Source organism: Hevea brasiliensis, chromosome 11 (assembly GCF_030052815.1).
Source record: "Hevea brasiliensis isolate MT/VB/25A 57/8 chromosome 11, ASM3005281v1, whole genome shotgun sequence".
Taxonomy (NCBI): domain Eukaryota; kingdom Viridiplantae; phylum Streptophyta; class Magnoliopsida; order Malpighiales; family Euphorbiaceae; genus Hevea; species Hevea brasiliensis.
The window spans coordinates 92183982-92209669 of record NC_079503.1 but is presented as its reverse complement, the minus strand read 5'-3'; the positions used below and the strand labels follow the sequence as shown (position 1 = coordinate 92209669).

The 25688-nt window shown below is 30.5% G+C and overlaps 1 protein-coding gene across 1 annotated transcript; it reads right to left on the bottom strand.

Annotated features, from left to right (window-relative positions):
• Positions 1 to 5421: 5421 nt before the first annotated feature.
• Positions 5422 to 7484, bottom strand: LOC110641696 (polyphenol oxidase, chloroplastic). Its single transcript, XM_021793515.2, has one exon. The coding sequence runs from the start codon at positions 7441 to 7443 to the stop codon at positions 5641 to 5643; it is 1803 nt and encodes a 600-aa protein (XP_021649207.1). The 5' UTR covers positions 7444 to 7484; the 3' UTR covers positions 5422 to 5640.
• Between the last annotated feature and the right edge of the window lie 18204 nt (positions 7485 to 25688).

Genomic DNA, 25688 nt, shown 5'->3' with positions numbered 1-25688 from the left:
TCTTCATAGCAACACTTATATAGCTAGGTTAACACATTAAACCCTTGTCAAATGTCACCCTCTGATTGGTTCTAGGTTTAATTGACCCAATCACATTGTGCCAAGTGTCAAACCTCTATTTAATCTTAATTTTAATCATCTTACATGATTAAAAGGCATTTGGCAAGCTTATGTGTAATGTCATGTGTCACCATCTAATGTGCCACATGTCACCCTATGAAATGACCAAAATGCCACTGTGTCTTAATTTTGAGTTCTTAACCCAAAATAATTATTTCTCTTCTTCTAATCAATTTATATCAAATATAAATCAATTAATTAATCTTTATTAATTAATTTCTCATTAATTAAATTCATATTTAAACACTTTAAATATAAATTTAACTTATACTATACATCCAATAACCTAGATTTGGCTTCAAGTCATGCTAGGGACTTTGCAATATAATTGCAAATCAAACCTATTTAATTAATCAATTAAACTCTTTAATTAATTAATTAAATCATATTTAATTAGGTGATAATTTGTGTATGTGTGTGACTTACTAGGCTCATCACTAATTGGCATTGAGATATGATATCAACTCTTAATATCATCAGAACTCTTTCTTACCATAAACGATTTCTCCAAATCATTTTATGCACCTCATAGACCATGGTTAACACCTAGCATAGCATGCCATGGCCACCCAATTAGTAATAAGGTTTACCTTAAATGAACCTATAATCATATGTTACCATGCACTAGAATCTCTCTGTTACAAAATCCAAACTCAAGCTGGAGTCATGGTTTATGTTAAACTCCATTTACTATGAATATTATGTTCTCTTTTAATTCTAGTTCTTGATTAAAAAGATTTTCTCATCAGAAACTCTTTTCTGATTAAATCTATCTGTCCTGGCCAGGAACTTGAAACATCAAGAATAATTAAATGAGCATAGGATTTTATCTCTATTTACTTAGAGGAACAGATTCCATCTTGATCAACACCTACCCCCATATATAACTAGTAGGAGCCAACACATGCCCCATATACCCATACACAGTACAAGTATGAAAGCAGTATCAAACTCAAACTACCTATATACAAGATAACTGTGCTATCTCAGGTCTAAAGATTATATGCACTGATATGATTTATGACAAAACATTGACAAGAGTAAACTCCATGTGCTTGTCATAAGTGTCACTGGTTCGGCCTACCTATCATTTATAAGTGCCTATCATGTTTGTCATATGGCATGAGACTCACCATTCCATCTTATTTATATCTCATATAAATAACTTGAGAACAAACATGAATACAATCTTTCTGGATAAGTCATGTCCTTATTATGAAGTATCCTCGATTGTAAACCTATTTATAATACTTTTGTACTAGAAATACTGTCACTCATATTCTTAACAACTTAAGAATAGAATTTCTAGCGAAATATCAATGGACATTTTCTATTACAAATAAATATCTTATGTAAACGGAAAAGCAGAAATGCCTTTTATTAATAAAAACATATACAAGATACATACTAAATGATATGCTCTAGGGCATACTACTAACAGAGGACTAGTCATGGATTTCGGGTCAGCTAGGGTTTACCATGGTAATGTATGATTTTGCTTGAATTAATTATGTTAGGAAGCTTAATTGAGTGATGGAGTAATGTTAGTATGCTTTGAATTAGTTAAATATAACAATTAGTGTAGTTAGGGTTTTGGCACCTAGGGTTTGGAAGACAAAAATTTGGAGAAGTGGTCAATGGTGTGTTTGACCCTGTTTGAGGTGAGAAATGGTCATTTGTGACTAAATGGGGTATGTTGGAAGTGTTGGAAGTGAGTGGAGATTTGGATTGGATGTGGGCAGTATGCAGGCAACATGACCTAGGTCCCTTTCAGGGACCAAAACTGAAAATTTACAAGGCCAATTGGTGTGAGGCTAATTGGGAATGAAACTAGATACAAAATGACACATTTTTTATTTAGGAATCATGCCCAAAAAGTGACTAAAACCTAGTGAACAAATTGACCAAATCCGAATTAGGTAATCTGACCTGTACCAAAAATGACCAAATAAATAGTGTTTGTTCATTTGGCCATAACTTGGGCTAGGCAGGTCTAAATGACCTGAAATTTTACCAGTAGAAAGCTGAGATATATACCTAAAACTTTCATGAAGAACACAAACCCAAATTATGCCCTTAACCAAGTCATTTAACCACCTAAATTTGGTGACCTAAAACTGCTAAAACCCAGAAATTTACCCAGAAATCTGGGTAAGTCCAATCCGGTAGCCATGATTCAAATGGCTATAACTTGAGCTACAAAACTCCAAATGGAATAATTCAAAAAGGAGAATAAAGTTAAGACAATAAGGAACAATTTCTATGAAGAAAACTTAGCCAAATTCTAATAGCAAAATGACCAATGGAACAGTGCAACATAAGACACCAAAACTGAATATTTGCAAATTTTCCTAAAAGACTTAGAATTTGAGTAAACAACCAAAACCAACAAATTTAGTAACCAAAATGTGGTATGTGGGTGAAATTGGAATTCCCATACCTATTAAGCATTAGAAAGTCAATAAATTGACTTGAACAGTATAGTGAATAGTAACGCCGAAACACAAAATTTAAGGAATGTCACTTTTAGCATATTAAAGCTAGGTAAAAGTCAATTTGAATTTATTTTTGGATTTATGATAAGTTGTGATACTGAAACACTGTGAAAGTGTGTGTTTCAGTGAAAAAGAACACCGAGAAAGAACCCGAGGTGTCGAGTCAAGGCCAAGAGGCGACTCGTATAAGGTTTGTGCACAACATAAAATTTTTCTTTAAATTTCTTTTGCAATTGTATAAAATGAATTGTGATTTATTTTGATTCAAACTTTGTGATTGAAATGAACAAATTGTGTTGACCTAAATTATTGTAAAGTTTAATTGTATGTGTTTGATTTGGCAATAAATATTTGATAAATTGTTAAAATAGTTTTGAAACCATAGTGTCATGACCATATATTTGAATACCTCACTAGCATGACTAGTGGGGGAAATCAGTTTAGAATTTTGATTCATTCTCTGGCTGAAGTGTTAAAAGAAAAAGAATGGGTTCCCATATATTTGAACTAGCTAGCCTTGTGATGTGACTTCTCCTTAGCCTCTTGCTATTGAGATGATATTTGTTTCGAATGGCATGATATAACTGTGTGTTTTTATGAAATTTGTTTTGAGACTTTTGCAATGAAATTGTTTGGATTAAAAATCTTATAAATCATGTTTTGAATTTATATTTCATGTTCAGTATAATTTTTGAATAAATATGATTTAAATTCTGCATAAAGATAATTTTTAGTATGTTGTGCACCACTGAGTCCTAGTACTCAGCGATGGCTGTTATTGCTATCGCAGGTATAGAGACTAGAGGAGCAGCAGAGTGAGCTGCTGAGGATTGAGGAGCTACCTACTCTTAAGTTTATCGGGTATATTTTATACCCTGATTATAAAAATTATTTTGATGTATGTAATGTATGTAAATGTAGAAAATGGTCATGAGCAGTTGTATAGAGTTGTATAAAACTTGTAATAAATTTTAGTTTAGATTTTTCTTAATATAAATTTTTGTAATGATGTATATAAATTGCTTTATCTTTAATTATATATGAATGGAAATATTTTGTTTTAATTTGAATGAAATTAATTAGTAGTATTTTGATGATGTTGAAGTTTAGAATTTGAAAAATGATGTTGAAATTGATTGGGATGGTTGTGAAATTAATGAAGTTGTTGAGATAAATCATTGGAAGTGCTTTTTACAAGTATTTGAAGAATTGTTTTCTCAAAATACAGACGGCACTCTGCCGAAATTTTTATAAAATTTGCAGAAAAGTAAAATGGAATAAAAATCTTAACTAGTTTTTAAACTCTAATTAAATATTTTAATACCTATTAGAAAATACTCACCACTTATAAAAGTAAGAAAATTATTTTAAAATCCCTTGTAGGGTACTTAATGAGTTATCGGTAGGTAAAGTTCGGTAGTTCATTAGGTATTCTACAGGATCATGTTATGCCTTACAAAGGGGTAAGGTGTGACAACTTTCTTCATACTTACATCAATTTTTTCCTCTGACTAGTTAAAAGTTCCCAACCACTGTTCCATCTCTTTCATCATGACACTAGTGATGGTTGATGCAAGAGTTTCCAATGAACTAAGAATTCATTTGCAAATCTCATCTCGCCTTTGAACTAAGTCAGTAGACAAGGTGCATATAGTTTCTGTAGTAGGACTTCCCTCCATGTCCTGAGATCCGATGGCTTCTTTGCCAAGAATGCTTCTAGTTTTTAGAGGCATGGTGTTGCTTGTAAAAAGGAATGAGAACAATAATGTTGAATGAAATGAGACCATAGTCCCACTGGGCGTGCCAAAAATTATTTGCTAATTTATGGCAAAGAACAGTGGTGTAGATTGTTGTTTTGACACTGTGTGAGAAATTAGAAAATAATTTGGCTAGCTAACAGTTTAGAAATTATAGGTGTGCCAGATATTGAGTGTATTAGATGTGTGCTTTTCTGACTTCTCTTAAATGAAAGTGGGAACCTTAGTAGACTGAACGTAGCTTCGTCAAAATCTCACTTTAAACTGAACAATTAAAATAACTAGAAATTATATTGATTGCTGAAAATTTAAGTACAAGGCTTGAAAAATAAATATAAGGCTGAAAAAATTAAAAGACAGATAAAATTAAAGATAAAAAGACTGCTAGAATTTGTTGTTATTGATTGATTAAATGAGTAGGCTTTCATGTTATAGTGTATCTGACTTTTATAGTTATGTCTGCAAATATCTAAAAGACTCTTGAAAAACTCTAGAACACACTTTATCACATTTTACAGTTAACTATAACCACCTTCTTACTCCTTGGAATTGCATGGATCTGTTTAAAACTGTTACCAACTTTCTTATCTCAGATAATTATCTTGTAACTATTATTAATTCAATTATTAATAATCTCAGGTCATAAATTAATTAAATTAATTTTATAAAAAATTAATTTAATTAATTCTTAGACTTAAAAATAATTAATAAATAAAATAATTATTTTTTATATAAACAACTTTTATTTTCATTAACTTAAATTTAAAAATAATAAGATACACACGATGAAAAGCGAAAATTTATAATATTTTCATATTAATAATAATATATTATAATAATATTAATTATATCATATATAAATAATTAATAACAAATTATATATAAAATTATTAAATCACAAGTAAATAGAACGGGTACACAAAAAGTGGAATCACGTTTAACAAAAAATTACACGCTCAAAAGTGTGCAGCAAATAAAAACAAAAAAATGTTAGTCAATTGATGACATCCATTTATTTTAATATTTAAAAATGAAGTACAAAGAGTACGGAATCAATATTATACTTTTCAATTAAAATTCAATTAATAAAAAGAACAGCATCACACTCCTTATCAACCACAAAGAAAAAATAATAATAAAAAAAAAAAACATCACACTCCTTGTCAACAAAAAAAAAAGCATCACAATATATATATATATATATATATATATATATATATATATATATATATATATATATGAACGATTGTATTATTTGCTCATGATAATCAATCTTGAGCCAATTCAATTTTGATACCACCAATTCTAACCTGACCCTTGCCAATCCTAGGCACCAAGGCCACCACCACATTATCATCATCTTCGGCGCCCAAATCCTCCAATAAATCTGTAATCCCTAATCTCAAACATGTCTTCATTTTCTTCCCATGTTTATGTGCATGTGGCACATTCACAAAGCTTCCTGCAAACTCAGACTTGTTTGGTCCACTTGGTGAATCATGCTCATCATTTACATACACATCAAACTTCACCACTGCATCTCTTTCAAACTCTATCCCATTTATCACTAAAATTTCCTCTTCCTCTTCTTTCTCTTTCTTGCTTCTTGATTTCTTTGGCCTACTAACCATAGTGCGTATCACTTTATCCAACTTTAAAGGGAATGAATTTGTTGGTGTCAAATTCTGTGTTTCAGCTGCTTGAGCTACCTGGTCATGGTGATGAAAAACCTTAGCCATTTTCTTGATTAACCTTCTTGGTGTTGGCCTGGATTTCAGCCAAGGAATTTCAACTTCTTGATAAGCATATCTTAGTTTTTTATGGTCAATACAGTCCCGAACCTTTACACGAACAAGATTGGCATTCTCGTCGTATAAAAGAAACGCTGCATCAAGCCAATCAGGATCAGTGAACTCAGTTCGCTTACCTCCTAATGTTTTCCATATCGTCCACATTCGATCAACGTTGGAGTGATGAGCGAAAAATATTGGATCTCTTCCAGCTGAGTAGAAATTTCCCATGTTTTCTAGATTTCGCTGGAAATTATCCCCAGTCCAGACGTGTAGTGGATTATGCGGGATGTTCTCAATAGAACCGGCTCCAGGGTCTGGTTCATCGCCGGCACGGTAGGGACTCCCGAGAAAGAGCTTAGCAGTCTTGCCATTCGAAATCATTTGCCTGTACATTATGGTAAGATTGCTAGAAATTGTTTCTTGTTCTGGTGTGGGGCCTTCGGTGGCATTGTAGTCAAGATCAACTATTGTTGGCGGCTGGTGATTCTTGTTGCGATACTGGTCATAAAGTGGTGATTTAGGGTTAGCATATAGGGCTGGTAATTGCATTCCTTTGGGGGAATCCCAGTTCCAATAAGGCAAAGCGAAAGTTGGATCATCAATCAGTTTTCCCAAGATTTTTTCATGGAAATAGAGATAGTATCTATGAAAGGGAAAGAAAAGCCACGAGTTATGAACTTGAATTTGTAAGTCTGGAAACCCCACTTGATCATAAGCGCCATTACAATAAGCACAGTGAACTTTGGCTTGTTGCATAAAGCTACGAGGGTCATCTTCAGGGAGGGCTTTCATGAGCTTAACAGCTTTGGAGTACTTGGCTATGTAAGCATCATCAGCCAAATGAGCTGCAGGTCTAATGCGCAATGGAGACTGTGAAGAAGGAAGCTTAAAGTCTAATATCTTTGTGGATGTTGGAGGGCAACAGTTGGTGGGGGGTTTGGCATAGTTCGGCAAGTCTGCTTTGCCACATTTGGTTGGTTCTGGGGTTGAGATTGGCTTAGCAAAGGCAAACGGGTCACCAAGAGTGGTTGCACCACAGAATCCTCCTAGACTAATGAGTACATCTCTCCTAGTGATAGGGTTTTGGTGATCATCATTTGTGGCTTTGCAAGAAATTACCCTGGGAACATAAGGATGGTTTCGTTTTTTGGTAATGGAAAGTTGAGATGTGTTTGGGAAGGATAGGCAGAACAAAGAGGAGTTAGAAATAATAAAGGGTGTAGCATTGGTGTAAGGAAAGAAAGAACCCATGCTTGGTTTAAGCGTTGATGATAGCATTGGTCCAACTTCTCTATGGTTTTATAACGAAATGGCTGCGCTTTTAGATTATTAATAATGGAAAATTTTTTGGAAAACCCAGTTTATTATAGACTTAAAACATAAATATGTAAGATTTACGAATTTATATATTTATTTTACTATATATTTTATATTTTAAATTTATGTAAGATTTATGAATTTATATATTTATTTTACTATATATTTTATATTTTAAATTTATATTGAACTAAATTTAGGTGAAAAAAAATTTATTTTTAATTACTAAATTTTATTTCTCTTAAATATATTTTAAAAATTAATAAAAAATTATTGAAATAGTTAAAATTTGAGTCTAATCTCTTACTTAAATTATTAATTTTTTAAATTTTAAAATTTGAGTCTAATCTCTTACTTAAATTATTAATTTTTTAAATAATGCTAAATATTCTATATACACGTATTGCCAATTCTTCAATAGTTGATAAAGATTACCTGTGACAGATACCATGTGAGGCAATAAGGACAAGAAAATTCCAACTGTTTGAAGATATTATATCGAAACATATATCTGCAATTGAAGTTCAATAATTTCTGCTTATTTAATATTTTAATCTCAAAATTAATTTTCAATCGAAGAAAATGTTTTAGTTTTGAAAAAGAATTTTGTAAAATATGTTACTTTCTTTTAAGGAATTTTAAATATATTAAAATTAATTTAAAATTATATTAACAATTTCTGCTTATTTAATATTTTAATCTCAAAATTAATTTTCAATCGAATAAAATGTTTTAGTTTTGAAAAAGAATTTTGTAAAATATGTTACTTTCTTTTAAGGAATTTTAAATATATTAAAATTAATTTAAAATTATATTTTACATAATATAATCATAAAAATTTAAATAATTTTTTTCAATGATTTTGCCAATAATTTTTAAAAGTAATACTTTTAAAAAATATATTTTTTCCTCAACTTCAAATGGAATTAAAGCAGAGTGGTTTGTGAGAGTTAAAATTAAATTATATCCAAAGTTATTTAGAGTCTAGCCTAATTTGGTTCAGTAGTAGAAGGTATATTACTCACATGATATATTTAGATTTGAGTTTTTACTCTCCCAATCATCTATTAAAAAAAAATCAAAGAATCTTACTCACATAATAAATTAATTGATGGGATTAGTTTTACTAAATCCAACATTTTCGGACTTTTGAAGAGTTATTATCACTCAAAGTCACTGAATTTTATGGGTTATTTCATTAAAGTTACTCAATTTTAATTTTTTTTTCTTTAAAAATCATTTAACTTCAATTTCAATATTATTAAAGTCGTTGTAATTGGATATTGTCTGTTTATAGGTTAATATAGATTAATTCACTCACGGTCACTTAATTTTAATTATTTTTTCAATGTTATTGCTAAAATTTAATTTCTTTCTTAAAATTCAAAACTCCTTCAACATTTGAGTGAACCTAGAGTTCTTATAGGTTACCACAATAAATAAATATATATATATATATATATTTCTCTTTACATCTTTTTTAATTTCATCTTTTCTAATAAAAAATTAAAAATTTCAAATATTTATACTACCCTAGAAATTTAAGAAATAGATAATATATTAATTTAAATATTTAAATATTTTTAACACATTTTGATATTTATTTTAAAAGTTTTAAATTTAATTTTTTTCCATTGAATTTGGATTATTTATTTTCATACTATTTACTTGTAATTTGAAGGAATAAATTAAAAAAAATTATACATTATTATTATTATTATTATTATTATTATTATTATTATTATTATTATTATTATTATTATTATTATTTGATAACAAATATTTAGGAATATGGCATTTTAAATTGATAATAGATAATTTTTAGGTTTATTGTTATTTTATGAATCATATAATAAAGATAATTATTTTAATATTTTATTTGGGGTTTGTGGAGATAATTGAAATTTAACAACAACATCAACAACAACAACAACAATAATAATAATAATAATAATAATAATAATAATAATAATAATAATAATAATGTATTATAAAAAAAAATATTTTGAAAATCCGCGGGACAGCCTCTTAATTTCTCCATTTTCCAAAGGCTCCTTTCTTTTATATTAAATTCTCAAAATACAATCACCCAACTTTAGCGGCTTTTCAAAATATTTTTTTATTAAATTGTTATTAGTGTAAATAGATTATCATTAATGTAAATATTTGAAATTTATTAATTTTTTATTAGAAAAGGAGAAATTATAAGAGATATGAGGAAGGAGAAATAATTTTTTATCTGTGGTAACTTATAAACCTACAATTGCAGGTAACAAATATTTTAGATTTACTCAAATTAAAATCAAGAGAGTTTTGAGTTTTAAGAATAAAATTGAAGTTCAGTGATGAGTACTTAAAAAATTCTAAAGTTGGTGAATGTAAATGAAAATTAGCACAAATTAATTTAAAAACCTGCAATATTCAATTACAAGTGCTTTAATGATACCTAAATTAAAGTTAAATGATTTTTGAAAAAAATTAAAATTAAATAAATTTAATGAAATAATTCAAAAAATTCAATGACTTCAAGTGATAATAGCCTCAATTACTTTATGGTGTTTTCTTAACACATATCTATGGCAATATTTTATGGCGTTAATTCATGATATGCATTTTTGTTTGATGGCCACAAGTGTTTGGAATGGTGAGCTAGTTACAATATGCATTTTTCATAAAATATAAGATATAAATTTAAAAAATTATATTCTCTACAAAAGATTTATATGGTAAATAAATATGAATATAATTTTTTTTAAAGAATTATTTATCATATTTATTTATTATATAAATCTTTTCTAAAGAATATAATTTAAAAAAAAAATTATTCTTTATATTTTATAAAAAATGCATATCATGATTAAGTTGTCGTTCCCAACATTTGTGGTTACCAAGCAAAAATGCATATCATGAATCAACACTAAAAAATGGATAAATCGCCAAAAAAAATCCCTCCCTTTGCCCATTTTTATGATTCTACCCCATCTTTTTTTTTTTAAACAATTTCAGCCCAACCTTTAGCACTCGATTTAATTCTATCATACATTCAAAATTAACTGTTACAATAATGCCATGTCATAATGCCTAATTAGTATTATAACATCTAATTAGTCCTAATTAACCATTAACCCTAAGTTAACTTAATAATCCTTAAGTTCTTACTCATTATGCATACCCATCTCAAACAATGAAGAATGAAAAGACAGCCCTGGTGCATCTGGTTAAATTTTTGTGAATATTAATTAACAATGCTATATTTTATAATATTGAGAGCATATGGATTTTTTTTTTTCTGAATCTCATTAGTTAGCAGAATCAGGCTTTGGTTGAGAGATGCTTCCCTGAGCTTGAGCTTGAGATGGGTATGCATCATGAGCAAGAACAAGCAGAAGAAGAATGAACCAAAGGAGCATAATCGATTTTGAGTTAGGGATCATGAGTTTTTTGTTCAATTTAGGGATTATTAAGGTAACTTAAGGACAAGTTTAGTGGCTAATTAGATATTATAATGTTTATTAGACATGATGATGTAGCGTTGATGTTAAGTTTAACAAATGATTTTAACGATAGGGTAGAATTAAAACGGGTGCTAAAGGTTGAGGTGAAATTGTTAAAAAAAAAAGGATGGGGTAGAATTATAAAAATGGGCAAAGGTTGGAGTTTTTTTTGGCAATTTTCCCCTAAAAAATATTGCCATAGAGATGTGTTGACATAATGCCATAAAATAATTGGAGCCTATTATCACTTAAAGTCACTGAACTTTTTGGTTTATTTCATTAAAATCATTTAATTTTAATTTTTTTAGAAGTCATTTAACTTTATTTTGGGTATCATTAAAGTCATTGTCATTAAATATTACAAGTTTCTAAGTTAATCTGTACTAATTTTCATTCACATTAACCAACTTTAGATTTTTTTTCAATACCTGTTACTGAATTTTAATTTTATTCTCAAAACTCAAAACTCTCTCAAACTTTAATTTGAGTAAACCTAAAGTTTTTATCACCTGTAATTGTAGGTTTATAAGTTACCACAAATAAAAAATTATTTCTCCCTTATCATATCTCTCATAATTTCACCTTTTCTAATAAAAAAATCAATAAATTTCAACTATTTACACTAACAATTTAATAAAAAAATATTTTGAAAAGCCACCTAAAGTTGGGTGACTATATTTTGAAAATTCAATATAAAATAAAGGAGTCTTTGGAAAATGGAGAAATTAAGAGGCTGTAACGAGATTTTCAAAATATTTTTTTATAACACATTATTATTATTATTATTATTATTATTATTATTATTATTATTATTATTATTATTATTAGAGTGATGCTAAACGAATAAATTTGATTCGGATCAAATGAGGACATAATTGGAATTTTATTGTTAGAACTATGGCTCATAGACCTAACTCTCAATCCATATTGGTAAAAGAATGCAGAAGAAGAGAAGAAGATTGGAGGAGAGAAGGGAGAAGAGAAAGGAAAGAGAAGAGAACAGAAAGAAGAAGAGTAGAGAAGCAAAGAGAGAGAGAGAGAGAGAGAGAGAGAATAGAATATTAGGGAGAAAAGTAATTTATATTATTCATTTAGTGAAATGTACAATACAAGAGTGCAGAGAATTTACACTTTTCCCAATATATCTGACTACAATTGATAACTGTTCCCTCCAAAACTATTCCAGCTCAACAATCCCAAGCTACTTATCTCTATCTAATCGTAGTCTTAACATTCCCGACTCCTTGAAATCATTCTTGCCCTCAAGAATGAACAAGGAATAATACTCAACAAAAGCACACGCTTAGAAGAATTCTAATCTCCAAAGTCCATTATGCAAAAACTCCAGGCTTTCTAATACAAAGTGTTGAACAATTTGGATCAAATATAGCAGTTGGTTCATCATATAAAAGCACTTGCAACTCCATTGAGTCCTTTGTAATATTACAAATTATAAATCTAGCTGAAGCAACTCTTTTCTTCATTCCACTAGAAAACTTTGAAGGTAATCGATCCACAAGCGCCTTCAAGCCTATGGTAGCCAATGTTTCCTTCGCAAGCTCTAAGATTTGTAACTTTCCCATGGCTGAGTTTTCAAGGAAAAGGGACCCTTCCTTTTATCCAAAGTTACAGGTCTTGCAATAGTCTTCAATATTATAGATTTCTCAGTCCCTGAAGGCCCAATAATACCAACTTCTTCGCTATGTTTAATCTGTACAACTATAATTGATATGACCACATTTGCAATGCAAGAATCCTTTATCTCCAAAATTTGCATCTTCTTCCTATGTCTCTTCCACATTTCCAATTCATTCTCCTTGAGTATCATCTGATCAGATGATCCCAGCTTATATATTTTTATTTTATTACCAATATGACTTCTTGCACCATAGAATATGAACTTCTCTCTTTGCCTTCTCCACATCTCAAATTTATATTCTTTAAGAATCACAAATTCATAGGATTTTAATTCAAATTTGCAACACTTCCTTCTGCCATTTACCTCTTCCACATCTTTCCTATCACCTTCCCTAAAAAGAACATCATCAATATATGTAGAATCTAGCATATGAATTGAATGAAAACTAGACTGAGAAATTGTCATTGCTAAGTTACTACTTAATTTTTTGATAATTTTGGCAATGAGTAGCAAAAGCATACCATCTTCCTCCTTAAGATTGGACCATTGTTTTCTTATCATTTCCAAATATCCCTTGCTTCCATTAGTTCCAATATTGAATTCATCAACCTTCCTGACTTGAGATTGGGACAGAGGCAAAATACCTCGTCTCACGAACTTGAGAAAGAGACTTAGGAATCACTTGCAAAACAGGGGTAGGAAGAACAAATTCTTTATGTGATTTACTAAATTCCTCAACAACATTCCCATTAGATTCAACTACTTCTTTAACCCTAGGTAGTGGCAGAATTTTTCTTGCTCCATTATCAAAGAAACTGTTAAGAAAATTACACCCACACAAATTAAAAAATACAAAATTTAACATAGTTTGGCGTAAGCCTACTCCACTAAATAAATCCACTATAAAGGCAAATAATTACAACCACTAATTATTTTTCTCACCCTTACAAGTCATTCAAACAAAACTTACTGAATTCGACATAGCTCTCTACTTCGTGAGCTCTCTACAATACAATATAATGGCCTACTAACTATTCATATATATAGGCCACTAAAACCTAGTCCTTTTAGAACTCTAATTATTAAACTTCATAATTTAAATTTTACTAAACTTCCTATTTTATCTACTTTCCTAATTCTAATTCAACTTGGACTCTAACAATCTCCACCTCCAAGTCAAATGGAATTAGTCTTCAACACTTTTGTAAAAGTCAACTTTCTCTTGGGTAGTTTATTGCACTCTTGATTATTGATGTTGCCCCTTACCTCAACTTGCAATTTTCTAATCAATGTACTTCCTTTCAATTTTTAGAGATTCTTTGCACCAATTTTCTCTCCTTCATGATCACAAAAGCATCTCGACTAACTCTCATGACTTCACCATGAATTGAACACCCATAACCCAAAGAATAAAATTTACCCAAGGAAATTAAGTTCCTTTTGATTTTAAGAACATATCTCACTTCATCTAACAATTTTACACTATCACTATGTAACTTGATCTTCACTCTTCCAACACCTTTGACCTCCATCTTGTTCTCATTTGCTAGCTTCACTTTTTCTCCTTTCTTTTCTTCAATCACATCAAACCACTCCCTCTTTGAGCATATATGGAATGGGCAACTAGAATCCACTAACTACTCATCTTATAATGAATCATTTGCCTCTTCCTTATTATCATCCACATTCAAACATTTACTATCAATACCATCATCAATTGCAATTGCAACAATTCCTTCTTTTTTCTTTTTATGACTCTTCTTAGATTGTTTAAACTCTGAAAGATCTTCTTTCATCTTTATACTATGGTATTGAATGTGGCCCTTCTTATGATTGTACTAGCATTCTCTATCTTTGAGGTCTAGTAGTGGTCTTCAGCTCGATCTACTATTCCTTTTCTAATTATTTCCATGTGGATTACTTTTACCATGACTAGAACCAGCAACAAAAGCTTCACTTTCATTGCTACTACTTGTCTTCTTGAACTTCTCATCATCCAAGATAATTGCGGTAACCTCCTCCACATTTAAAGTCTCTTTCTCAACTGTTAGGGCTGTCACCAAGCTTTTATAAGTTTGTGGGAGAGAGGTTAGAAGTAAGAGGGCTTTATCTTCATCATCTACCTTTACACTAACACTATCCAATTGGGTAATTAATTTATTAAAAACATTAAGGTGATCCCTCACAATAGTACCTTCATCCATTCTGAGCTGGTACAACTCTTTCTTCAAGTATAAATGATTTGTGAGTGACTTTGACTTGTTCAAACTCTCCAAATTCTTCCATAAAATAACAGGCAAAATCTCCTCCAAAATATTGTGCTTCACATTAGGGGCTAATGTCAATCTAATCATACTTGCTACCCTTTGTTGAAGCCCCTCCCAATCATCATCTTTCATGGTTGCTTGCTTCTCATTCAATACTTTAATTGTACAAGGACATCCTTCATGGTGCTTTGCCACTAAAATTATTTTTTCCATCAAATGGCTCCACCTCAAATTTTATGCCCGCCATCTTTGTTATCTCTAACCATAGCTCTGATACCAATTGTTGCAAAAATCACACCCACACAAATTAAAGAACACAAAATTTAATGTGGTTTAATGTAAGCATACTCCACCAAACAAATCTACTATAAAGGAAAAATAATTACAACCACTAATTATTTTTCTCATCCTTACAAGTCACTTAAACAAAATTCATAGAATTCAACACAGCTCTCCACTTCGTAAGCTCTTTACAATATAATATAACGGTCAATTAACTATTTATATATATAGGCCACTAAAACTTAGTCATTTTGGGACCTAATTATTAAACTTTATAATTTAAATTCTATTAAACTTCATATTTTATCTAATTTCATAATTCTAATTTAACTTAGACTCTAATGGAAACTCAACTGGTGCCAAATTAACCACAAGAATAACAGGGCCTTTACCTTTAAATTATGACATCTGGTACATCTCCTTAATCTGATCAAATTCCTATGAAAGCTCCATCCAATCCTGATTCATCTTTTGTACTAATTCCTTCCTTTCCTTGCGATTTCTCAACCTCGATGCGTGTAACTCTTGGCTCAAGTCTTGCAACCTTCGCTCTAAGGACTACATGCGTTCCTCGAGATCTTGTGACACCACCGCCAGCTCTTGTGATGCAATGCTTTGCTTCTTTCTTGCCAATTTTAGCTCTGCTAGAGGGAGGTCCTTCGAATTGAACCGCTCTGATACCAAGTTGTTAGGACTATGGCTCATAGACTTAACTCTCAATCCAGATTAGTAAAAAAATGTAAAAAAAGAGAAGAATATTGGAAGAGAGAAGGGAGAAGAGAAAGGAAAGAGAAGATGATAGAGAGAAGAAGAGCAGAGAAACAGAGAGAGAGAGAGAGAGAGAGAGAGAGAGAGAGAGAGAGAATAGAATATTAGGGAGAAAAGTAATTTGTATTATTCATTCAATGAAATGTACAATACAATAGCATAGAGTGTTTATACTCTTCTCAATATATTTGACTACAATTGATAATTGTTCCCTCCAAAACTATTCCAGCTCAATAATCCCAAGCTATTTATTCTTATCTAATCATAGTCTTAACATTTATATATTTTAGTTCTCTAGCTATAATTAATGCATCAAAAGTAGGTGAATTTACAATTATAACCTTGATGGAAATTGGTTTCTAAAAATGTGGAGATTGAATCTAATTTCTAAACATATAACTAAGAATGAATAAATGATATAAATATGAATCTTGCTGCTTTTAATTATAGAAATTCGAGAGGGCTTTAGCTATTAAGGATTAGATACATTTGCGCCATCAAAAATATGAACCCATGTTGTTTAAGAGGTAATCACTTGATCTCCCACCATCATATCAATGGCTCAATTTCACTTACTATCTTTGAACTTTGATGATTGTTTCAATAATATCCTTGAACTTCAATTTGTATCACAAAAAACCTTCAACTTTAATTTAGCTCTACATAAAGTCCTTCACACCATTTTCCAATGGTCTATCAGGCAAGATGCTGACGTATACATGTCAAGCTGGATTTTTATCAAAAAAAAGCTCCTCTCTTTTCCAACTAGATAAAACACACACACTCTTTCTCCTTCCTTAATTGCCAGAGGAATTTACCAGAGAACGTCAATTTCTCTTCCTTCATTTCTCTCGCTCCCTTGAAAATTCCCTCAATGGCTTTCTAACTCTTCTCGCCAATCCCTAATCCCTAGCTTCCTCTACTCCTTTTCCTCTCCCAAAACCCTCTCCCTTTCCAAACTCCCCCACTCTAATCCCACCCAACCTTCCGCTTTGCCATTGTTGTCACTTATGAGGAAGACCAAAAGCTTCGTGATCCCCTTACTCACATGGCCATCACTCCTCTTAACCTTGTTATATGTAATATGCAAGTATCATTTCCTTAAATTTGTGCTTGTTTTTGCTTTGTTTTGGTGTTTTTAGTGGTCGATTAAATCCATATTTGGGTTTAATGCTTCATGTAGCTTAATTTGATAATTTTAGCATTTGATCTTTGCTGGTTTATTTTTAGTGTTTGGTGACTCTTTTTGAGATTTAGTTATCATTTATGCTTGATTCAGTCATGTTATTATTGGATCGGTATTTTAATACTTTATTTCTGTGCTTCAATTATATGGTATAGTTTTCCTTTTATTTTCATTGTTGTGGTTTTGTACGTTTAGAAATTGAAGTACTAGATCTCTCTTCTATTTTCTTAATATATATTATAGATTAGTAAAGAGATATGTTAGTAGATTTTTTTTTTGATCTTCAGAAATGATTTTTATTTCTTTCAGTGTTCTATTTGTCTTGTGCTATTGATAATTTTTATGGAGTTGTTTTCTTCTAATAGATTGTCTGTACAAATTGTTCCTCAAGGTTCTACCTTGTATTTTTCATCTCTCACCAAATTACATATCATTCATTTTATCTTAAGAGGACTTTTACATTCTTTTGTACCTTTTTTTTTCTATAGTTATCATCATTGCTATAGTCTTCCTCATTGAGGGGTTAGAATGTTGATTTGCCAATGATAAGGAAGAGAGAGAGCGTTTTATCTAGCTGAAAGAGATAGGGAATTTTTTTTTTTGATAAAAATCTAGTTTGGCATGTACATGTCAGCCTCTCGCCTAAGAGACCAACGGAAAATGGTGTGAAAGACTTTATATAGATAAAGTTAAAAATTTTTTATGATAAAAATTGAAATTCAATGACATTACTGAAACAGCCATCAAAGTTCAAGGACGATGGGTCAAATTTAGCCCAGATTAATTTTGCTTCCACTCTCCCTTCAACCAATTCACAAAAATGCCCATAATTTTGCAAAAGGTGTACGATATGAGTAATTAAAGATGTAGTATACTTCATAAATTATTTAAAATTCCTAAAATATATAAGCAATTTAAATTTTGAGCAATCTTGATTAATGTTTATTCTACAAAATAGAAATCAAAGAATCCGGAAGTATGATATCCTTCCTCAATTGTCTGCAATGAATTCTAGCATGTTACATATTAAAAAAAAAAATCAATTTACCTTATATAAATATATAGAATTCCTCATATTACATACCAATTAAATAAGATTTTGACTATTTTTCGCATATATTTAATTAATTTATATGCATGAGAATTAAGAATAGGAATTTTCATTAAACCACATATTAGTTTTTCCTCTTTATATAATTTTTCCTTTTTTTTTTTTTAAATTAGATACTTTTAAGGATGGCAACAGGTAGGGTACCCATGAAAATCACATTACTCAAATCCACATCTAATCAATATTTCTAAAACCCAAACCTTCCCAAACCCAATTAAAATTTATTATTAGTTTCCCGAATCCGTTTCAAATCCGATTACTATTACTGAAAAAATACTTGAACCTGTTTAAATTTATATATTTTAATTAATAATCTACATAAAAATTTATTTTTTTATTAATAAGTTATATTTTAAAATTTTAATAATTTTATAAAATATTTAAATTACATTTTGTTTAAAATAAAAACATAAAAATTATAAATATTATTATAAAAAAAGCATATATTTTACATTTACTTAAATATTTATATAAACGGGTTCTGATAACGGATAGCCAATATATAAAATTCAAATTCATCACTGGTACTATTTTTCAAATATGAATCCGTCTCTAACTTAATTATGTATTACCCAAACTCATCCTATTATGATTCAATCAGATCGGTTACTTGCAAAAATCAACCGACTGCCATCCCTGGATACTTCATGTGCAAAGTGTAAGGATAAATTTATAAATGGGAGTGCAAATGAGTCGACCATTATTTGAAATAAAAAGAAAGAAAATAATAGAAAGGCTTGCGTCTTTTTTAAGTAATTTACTATTTTTTAAATTAAAGAAGAAAACAACACAGTTCAATAAGAATTTTTTTTTTCTTAGCAATTTTTTAAATTAAAAAGAAATATAAAATGAGTCAGAATATATCTACATTTACCGAATAAATTTTAACATTTAAATATCACTTAACCAACCATCTTAACCAACCATACTTTTTGTATTTTTTTTTTTTAAATTTAAAATTTATTGAATATGGAGCAACTGAATTGTTATATAGGTTTATTCAAATACTATTTAATGTCTAATATAATAATATGGATCAATTATATATGTAATTATAATATAATTTAAGTACACACTCCTAATTAAATTATAAGGAGGAACTAATGAAAGATTTAGCACATATTATAGTGCTATGTACTAATTATATGGAGGTAATACATGCAAAGCACATTTAATTATATATAATATGTTCATAATTGATTTAAGTACTAATAATTATGAGTAGAATGATGAAAAATTTAGCACATATTATAGTACTGTGCAATAATTATACAAGATATATATAATCTGTTTTATAATTGATTCAAATATTAATTGAATTATAAAGATTAATTGATAAAAGATCTAGTAATATTATAAGGCTATGTAGTAATTATACGGAGCTAAAATATACATTAGCACATTTAATTATAATTTATTTCATAGTTTCATTTGTAATAATTTTACAAGGGACAACTGATGAAAGATGTAACATATATTATATTGCTATATACTATAATTTTATGGAGTTAATATATGCATAGTGTATTTAATTACAATATGTCTCATAATTGATTTATGTACTAATTGAATTATAAGGTACAATTAATGAAAGAAATAATTGAATAAAATGTGACGTATAATTCATGATTGCAATATATGCTTCAATTGATAAATTTCATACACTATTTAATATATAATTGAATTATGAGGAGCAATAATTTTATATAAAGTTAGTATATATTACAGTGCAATATACTAATTATATGAAGCTAATGTATGCATAACCAATATAATTACAAGACATAATTCAATTCATAAATGTCAAAAAGATTTTAGATATGTAATTAAAAAATAATTAGTAATTTTACATTCCTAGATCATATAAAAAAGTTATATACTATTTTTCCTCCAATAGAATTTTAAGAGACAACTAAAAATGCAGTTAGCTCATGTATAAAATCTAAATTAATATATATAACTAGGAAGTAAAATTTAATATATATTAAAACTTCAATAATAAATTCTGAATATATATTAATTATATTCTTGATAATTTTATTCTAAATACTACTTTTAATAAAAGTTAACAAATATTAGAATCCTGATTCCTAATAATATTATATTTTCAATTCATTCTAATTTGTAATTCTACTAAAGATTTAGTTAGTCATCAATCAATTGTAGGGAAATTTCCAAGTACGAGATCAGAACTTAGGAAGATATGAACTACGTATCCAAGGAATACTAACTCAAATCAGGGCTGAAGGAGGAGAAGTAAACATCCTCTAAATACTAAAGGAGAAGAATCAAGAAGCTGATAGTCTGGTGAAAGCAGCGGTAGCAAGCGAACGACACTTCTCACAATCGATCCCATTGGAGGAGATTACAATGCCAACCATTGACAGAGAGGAAGAAGCTTTCCCTATTGAAATTGCAAAAACATGGATGACTCTAATTTTTTGCTACCTCTACCGAGGCACACTTCTAGAAAATCAACTTGAAGCCAAAAAGATTGTATAAAGATCAGTAAGATATAGCATACTTGACAAATGGTTATACAAGCATTCTTACCTCCAAACATGGCTAAAATGCATCAACAAAGAAGAGGTTTGTTAGTTCAACTTGAGATCAATGAAGGGTTATGCAGCGCCCATGAAGGAGCAAGAACAATCAGCAAGAAAACATTCAAGCAAGGATTTTTTTTTTTGACCCATCGTAGTACAAGACGCTAAAAAATGTCAAAAATGCAAAAATGTCCAGAAACGTCAAAAATGGCAAAATGTCTAAAATGCCAAGCACACAGTAATATCCCTCGACAATCAGCAGAGAAACTTTCTACCATTAGTAGCCCTTAGCCCTTTATCAATGAGGCATTGACATACTCGGTCCATTTCCCAAGGCATCAGAATCTCACAAATTCATCATCGTCGCCATTGATCACTTCATCAAATGGCTAGAAGCAGAAGCAACACAGCATGTAATAGCAGAATGAGCAATCACCTTCGTTAGAAAAAATATCTTTTGCAAATTCAGAGTTCCCAAAGTCATCATAACAGACAATGGCACACAGTTTGCAAGCAAGAAATTCAGAAAGCTATGCACCGAGTGGGGGATTGACCTCTGCTTTACTTTAACTTACCATCCTCAGACAAACAGGATGACCGAAGTCATAAACCGAATAATTCTTCATGGACATAAAAAGTGGCTAGGAGAAGTAAAAGGAAAATGGCCTAACCATCTACCGAACATCTTATCGGCCTTCTGAACCACGCCAAGAATGACAATAAGAGAAACAACATTTTCTCTTGCATATGAATCAGAAGCAGCAATACCAGCAAAGGTCAACATTCCATCAACTCGAATAGAACACCCCGAGGAGGCCTCGCAAGAAGATGAACTATGACTCAACCTTGACACAACAGAGGAACTCAGAGAAACTGCCTTCATTCAGATGGCACAGTATAGGCAAAGAATGATCAATATGCATAATAAGAAAGTTAAAACCCAAGCATTCAAGGCGAAGACTTATTTCTTAAACGTGATGATGTCATAGGAGGATTAGCAAAAGCTAAAAAATTAGGATACAATTGGATCAGACCTTATGTTGTTTCAAAAGTTATCCACCCAGGAACTTACAAGTTAGCATAAACAAATGGAAGAATACTACCTCAAACTTGGAATATATGTAATCTTTAAAAATATTATCAATAAAGGAATTATTTGCTCAACTTCTCAAAGATCTCAAAAAGGGTGCTTACCCCATCCACAGCGATAGTCCGTCAGGCTAAATAACTAAGGGTGCTTAGCACATCCACAGTGATATTCTGCCAGACTAAATAATCTAAGGGTGCTTAGCCCATCCATAGTGATAGTCTACCAGACTAAATAATCTAAGGGTGCTTAACCCATCCACAGTGATAGTTCGCTAGGCTAAATAATCTAAAGGGTGCTTAGCCCATCTATGGTGATATTCTGCCAAGCTAAATCAAATAAAAAAATCTTTAAACTAAAAAGACAAGGACGTTTAGCTAGGTTGCCAAACGATAGCGTGTAACGTCCTCGCTTTAGCTAGTTCCGTACATTCTACTATTTCGATAACTAATGATTCTTTGGATAGCCAGGATGTCTAGAACTACATTTAAACTAGAGTGAAGAGGCATAATTTAATTAAATAAAGGTCAAGTAAAGTTGAAGAAAAGTAAAAGAAATGAATTACAAGTGGCTTAAATGAGCATAAGACATAGCAATGCGTAACCTTATTGGAAAGTAACAGTGGGGGGTAGTTATTGTCCCAAAGTTATGTGAAACTTTATAAGACTATAATTAGGACTTAAATGAAGTCTTATTATGAGTTAACAAGTCAGAAATTGAAAGGAAACTAATGCCAATCGGTAAAGACGAACCGTGACCCGATAAAGGACATTTTGGTCATTTCACTTGAAGAGTTGATTTTTGATCAAAATGTCACATTAACTAAATGGACATTAATTAAAATAGAAAAAAGTATATATGTATAAATAAAAAGAAAATGGATGGATAATTACAAATATAATTTCAATTTAAATATAAATAATTATAAAATATTTTGCCAAATAAAACAAAAATTAATTTATTAATAAAATAAAATAAATATCCTAATTAAAGACAAAAGAAATCAGATTTCTTCTTCCTCCAAACTTTCAGCCATCCCTCCCTTCTCCTAATTCTCTTACCCAAACCTCCATTGAAGTATGATCACAAAGCTTGGAAAACATTAACTTTCTTCACATTTCTTATAGAAGATCATTAGGGCAGCACTTCTTGACCCTCAATTTCAAGAAATTTGAAGAAAGGAAGAGAAGAGGATTTCAATCAAGGGCTGGACCAGTTTGGGAAAGCAAGTTGGGCTGGTTTAAAGGGTGATTTGGAGCTAATCCAAAGTGTTGAACAAGGTTAGTGCTAGAAAAACTCTTAAAGATTTGAATTCTAGCAACTAGAGTTAAGGTTTATGCCTATTGGGGATTTTGTTATGTGATGATTGAATGTGCTAAATGAAGTTTAATTACTATTATACATGTGGTTTAAATGCTTGTGAGGTGTATGAAATTGATTTATGAAGTATTGAACTTTGAAAAGTGATGCTGCCTAGATTCGAGTATTTTGACCCCCTAGTGGTAAAATGCTCATAACTCAAGTTTTACAAGTCCAAATGACAAAATTCCCAAGCCAAAAGTTAAGTAAGATATAATACTACAATTTTCATGAAGGGCACTTGACCTAGAATTGGCTGGAAGAGGTTGGAATTGGGGCTGGAATCCGAAAGTGAAATTCTGGAATCTAGGAAAATGACCATTTGAATAGTACAACTTAGAATGAGCATAACTTGCACTAGAAAACTCTTAATGAAGTGAATTTTAACTTGTTGGAAAGTTGAGACATAGTAGAACAACTTTTATGGAGAACAAACTACCCAGTTCAAATTGCAAATTTGTCAAATTCCTGGAAAAAATTTGTATTACTGAAACTGGAATTCCTACAATTCCAGTAAAGTGTGACCTCCGGGTAGAAAATAGAGCATAACTTTCATTGTATAAAACCAATTGAGATGAATCAAAATGATCTGAAAACCTAAGAAATAGGGTACAACTTTAGTTCAGACATCTTACCCAAATTCTGGGTGTAAGACTCTGAAATGTGATATGAAAAATTTACCTAAAAACTTGAAAACCCTGAAAGTGTAGGGTCCATGAGTCCAGATTGGTTAATTTGCCATAACTCACTCTATACAACTTCAAATTGAGTGATTCTAAAGCCAAATTAAACCTAAGACTTACAACTTTCATGAAGAAAGTATGGCCAAACTGTCACTATAACTTGGCCAAATCTAAGAGGAAAATCAAAGTGCAAATTTTAGAACCTATGAAATGTTCATAAAAAGACTTGGAATGTGATATGTACTTAACATAAATGGTTTAATGAATACATAAATCACATGAATATGTAATTGGGACTTATGTTCCCATTATGAATGGAATGAAAATGCTATGAGCATGAATAATACATATAATAAAATAATGATTAACTAAAGATGTTAAAGTTGCCCATGTATGCCTAGACATCAGTGTGTAGGTTGGATTGATTGGCATGCAAATTAGGGACCACAGATGCAGTACTACCCAAGGCTTTTGAGTCTACTTCATGAATGATCATTGATAAACAGTGTATGTTTGATATGGTTGTTCTTCTGGCTTTATGCCTAACAGCTGGCAATTATACCTGACAGTTTTACTGGCTTTTAAGCCTGACAGTTGGCTTTATGCCTGACAGATGTATACGTGATAGGCACATAGGGTGTCTAACTAGTATACTCTCGTGTATCCCATCTTAACAGTCTATTAGAGGTTACATTGGGCATTGAAATAAATCCAAGAAGTTAAATATGAAAAGAGGATGAGAAAATATCCCAAGAAAATAAATGTTCCAAATATCACAAAAAATGTGCAAACATGAAAATATACATAAATATGTGGATGAGTTACATATGCATATTTGTATGCTACTTCAAGTATGAAATTGTTTCCTTTATTTGTATATTGTATTTCTTTTCTATTATTGCACTACTAAGCAAAAATGCTTCGTGCGAAGGTTGTTTCCTCGCGCAGGTCCAGGAGATCAGACCCAGTAGAGATCAGACTGAGATTTTGGATAGATCTGTAGTAGGAGGCTTGTCACCTTAGTATATCAGTGGTAGGGCCCATGAATGCACAGTTATGTACATTTTGCTCATTGTAAATAAGTGAAAGTTTGTAATTCAATTTTGAGATTGTAAAAAAAAATTATTAAGATTGTAAAAAAAAATTATGTAAATTATGTACACGAATTATATAAATGAAATGAGATGAATTATGCATGAATGAATATGAAATGATTATATGATTGAATGGAGATATGATATATGATATTGGATAGTGAAGAGATTAAGAATATTGAGTTATTGGAATATTTAAACAGGTCAATGATTTAACAGGGCACAATGTTAATAAAACAGGGAAAACTATGGCAGTTTCTCCATTTAAATATTTATTTAAATAAATATTGGGATTATAATTAATAATGAATAAAGCAAGATAAGGTAAGGTGCTATAGCATAGAATGTAGCATTCCTTGCTCGGCTACACTATAGATCGAGTAAGGGGTGTTACATTTAGTGGTACCAAAGCAGAGATTTAGGCATTCCTAGGCTTAGATAGTTAGAAAGAGATACTGTGCATAACATGCATGGGCATTCAATTAGGAGTTGAGGTGACACTAATGCAAATCTATTCTTTTGTCTGTTTTTATAGGTTTTATGGATTTTGATCATTCGGAGCACAGCTCTCCTCGACATATGGAGGAAGAGGTTGAGAGTCATGCACCTACTCGTACTCAAGATCGGGATAGGAGAGAGGAGTCATCACAGGGTGCTGTCAGTAGGGCACAGCAGGCATTCTTCGAGCAG

What these genes read in the sequence shown, in the direction of transcription:
- LOC110641696 (XM_021793515.2), bottom strand. Translation starts at nt 7,443, where the DNA reads ATGCTATCATCAACGCTTAAACCAAGCATGGGTTCTTTCTTTCCTTAC.